Source organism: Sciurus vulgaris (assembly GCF_902686455.1).
Source record: "Sciurus vulgaris genome assembly, chromosome: 4".
Taxonomy (NCBI): domain Eukaryota; kingdom Metazoa; phylum Chordata; class Mammalia; order Rodentia; family Sciuridae; genus Sciurus; species Sciurus vulgaris.
Window position 1 is genome coordinate 82,586,776 of NC_136464.1, and position 2,388 is coordinate 82,589,163.

Below are 2,388 nucleotides of genomic sequence, written 5' to 3' on the forward strand. Positions count from 1 at the left end.
TTAGGCCATCCAAACTAACCCATCCATCAGCTAAGTACCACTAGTGGTCCCCGTCAGTGCTACATGGAACAAATGTCTCACCCAGCCAAGCTCTCTGCTCAACTTGCTGACCCACAAAGTCATAGGCTATAAAGAAAATAAAAATCATTCTTGTTTTAAGCTACTGTGTTTGGGGTAGTTTGCGACATATCAGGAGATAAGAGGAACACCCTCCTTCGGGACCTAAGACAGGGTCCATGTTTTTCAAGAAGCATTCTCTGATCATTCCACCTCATCTCTGAGTTGTCTGATCCTTTTTCATTATGGTCTTGAATTTTTTTTAAATAAGGAGTTGCCCTATTCCACCTGGAGTCTGAGCTCCTTTTATGGACCTTATATAATAGCCTTTGTTGACTGTTGACTGAGACAAATCTGTAAGGTGGAGGGCAGGTACTGGGGTAAAGTGGTGCTTTCTTTCTTTTCTTTTCTTTTTTTTTTTTTTTTTTTGACATTAAATGTTTTATTGAAAGAAGTAGGAAAAAAAAAATATCTGTGTAAAAAATATCAGGTGAACATAACACACAAGCCTCTGCACACCATCCTTTGTTCTATAAAACCTTGCCACCTTTAGAGTAATGGCTTGTCCGCTGCAGCAATACTCAGTTAACTTGGTTCATTTTCCTCCAGGCTCAAAATAAAATCAAACTCTTCTTGGGTCAGGGGCTGGATTGAGAGCCTCTGGTGAGTGAAGAGAGCCATATCTTTTATGGGGCCACCAGTAGCTTTGTGAGATTGGTGATAGGTTTTAAGCTCAGCCAGGGAGATGAAACGCTTCATCATCCGAACAAACTGCACATCCACCATGGACCATTTGGGGTTGTCCTCTTGGCTAGATGGGTCATAATGAGGATTATTTTTCTCAAACTGTGTGTGGTCTGGATAAGCTTCCTTTACAATCTTCATAAGTCCTACAATGCCTGGTTCTTTGCAGTTGCTATGGTAGAAGAAGGCTTCTTCCAGCTTCATGGCTCTAAGGAAATTTCGTGCCTGGTAGTTTCGAACACCATCCCAGCATGCTGTCTGCTTGGGCTGTGCTTTGAGATCCTCAATGCTGAACTTCACATCTACACCTTTCTCTAATCGGCTCTCTGGCTCTGACTTCATCAGCCAGTAGTTGCTTAGATTCCTCCCACATTTTTTGAAGGCTGAAGTCTTCTGAAGGCTGGAGTTTTCCACTTTAGCTGATGCCTCACCTAAATTCTCAGATTTGGTACGTTTTTCTGATTGCCCCTTCTTTTCTGGGCCAGCAGCCCCAGCTGGTCTCTTCCGGGGTCTCGGCATGGTCTCTCTCTGCAAGGGGCTGAAGTGCAGAGGGTTCTGGAATCAACGGGAAGATACAAAAAGGAACTCCACTGCCCTTCGAAAAGCGCAGAGCAAGATGGAGACGACGCGAGGAAGTTCAAAGGGCTTCTGATTTGCGAAAAGCAGAAAACTGTACTTAAGGGTGTCAAAGCCTTCCCTCTGTTAACTGCGCCCATTACATCTCGAATAGCCTGCCCTCAAACTCTTCCCAGGTCTTCCCTTGAGCCGAGCCCCGTCTTAGCCATGTAACCATTCTCCCCAACATCAGCCCCACCCTCTAAAGTGGTGCTTTCTAACTGGTTTGGTTCATTCTGTTCACCAGGCTACTGACTCCAATGGTCAAGTAGTATTTAGCCAATCTAGTATCTATTTGTGTATCTGCTAAATACCTACTACTTCACAACGCCCTCTTTTAGACCCTGGTGATAGAGAAATGAATGAAACAGTCTTTCTTTTCACAATGCTTGCATTCCAAATGGAGGAAAACAAATAAAAAATGCAATTAACTATAATCTGTTAGGTTACAAGTTTGAAGAAGAAGAGGAGGAGGAGGAGGAGGGCCTCGGCAAGAAATTTTTTTTTTTTTTAATAACATAACAATATGGTCCTCTCCATAAAGGAGATTTCAATAGATAACTGAGGGGAGAAGAAAGAAAGTTATATCATACTGGGGAGAATGCATTCCAGGAAGGAGTAGGAAGCACAAAGTTCCCTAGACGACATCATGTTTGATGAGTTGAAGCAAAAGATGGTGGCAAGGGTACCTTGAGCAGAGAGAGCAAAAGGAACAGCATGACAAGTGGTCAAGAGGGCAAAGTGGGATGCAAGGGATGGAGCCAGGAAGTATCAAGGTCGAGGTGAGGACTTCAGATTTTGCTTTAAATGTGATGGGAAGTCATCAGAGATTTGTAAGCACAACAGTGGCATGATCTGGCTACTAGAAAGCTTTGACTATCATCTTCCTAGATGCTATGCAGAACATGCACTATACAGAGGCAAGCTGCATAGCAGCAAAACTAATTTGGAGGCTTTTGCAATATTCAAGCA

General features: G+C 43.3%; 1 protein-coding gene across 1 annotated transcript; it reads right to left on the reverse strand.

Annotated features, from left to right (window-relative positions):
- Positions 1–490: 490 nt before the first annotated feature.
- Positions 491–1,361, reverse strand: LOC306658826 (thymocyte nuclear protein 1-like). The gene has a single exon (XM_079136128.1). The coding sequence runs from the start codon at positions 1,318–1,320 to the stop codon at positions 643–645; it is 678 nt and encodes a 225-aa protein (XP_078992254.1). The 5' UTR covers positions 1,321–1,361; the 3' UTR covers positions 491–642.
- Between the last annotated feature and the right edge of the window lie 1,027 nt (positions 1,362–2,388).

Coding starts and splice junctions, on each gene's coding strand:
- LOC306658826 (XM_079136128.1), bottom strand. CDS start 1,320: ATGCCGAGACCCCGGAAGAGACCAGCTGGGGCTGCTGGCCCAGAAAAG.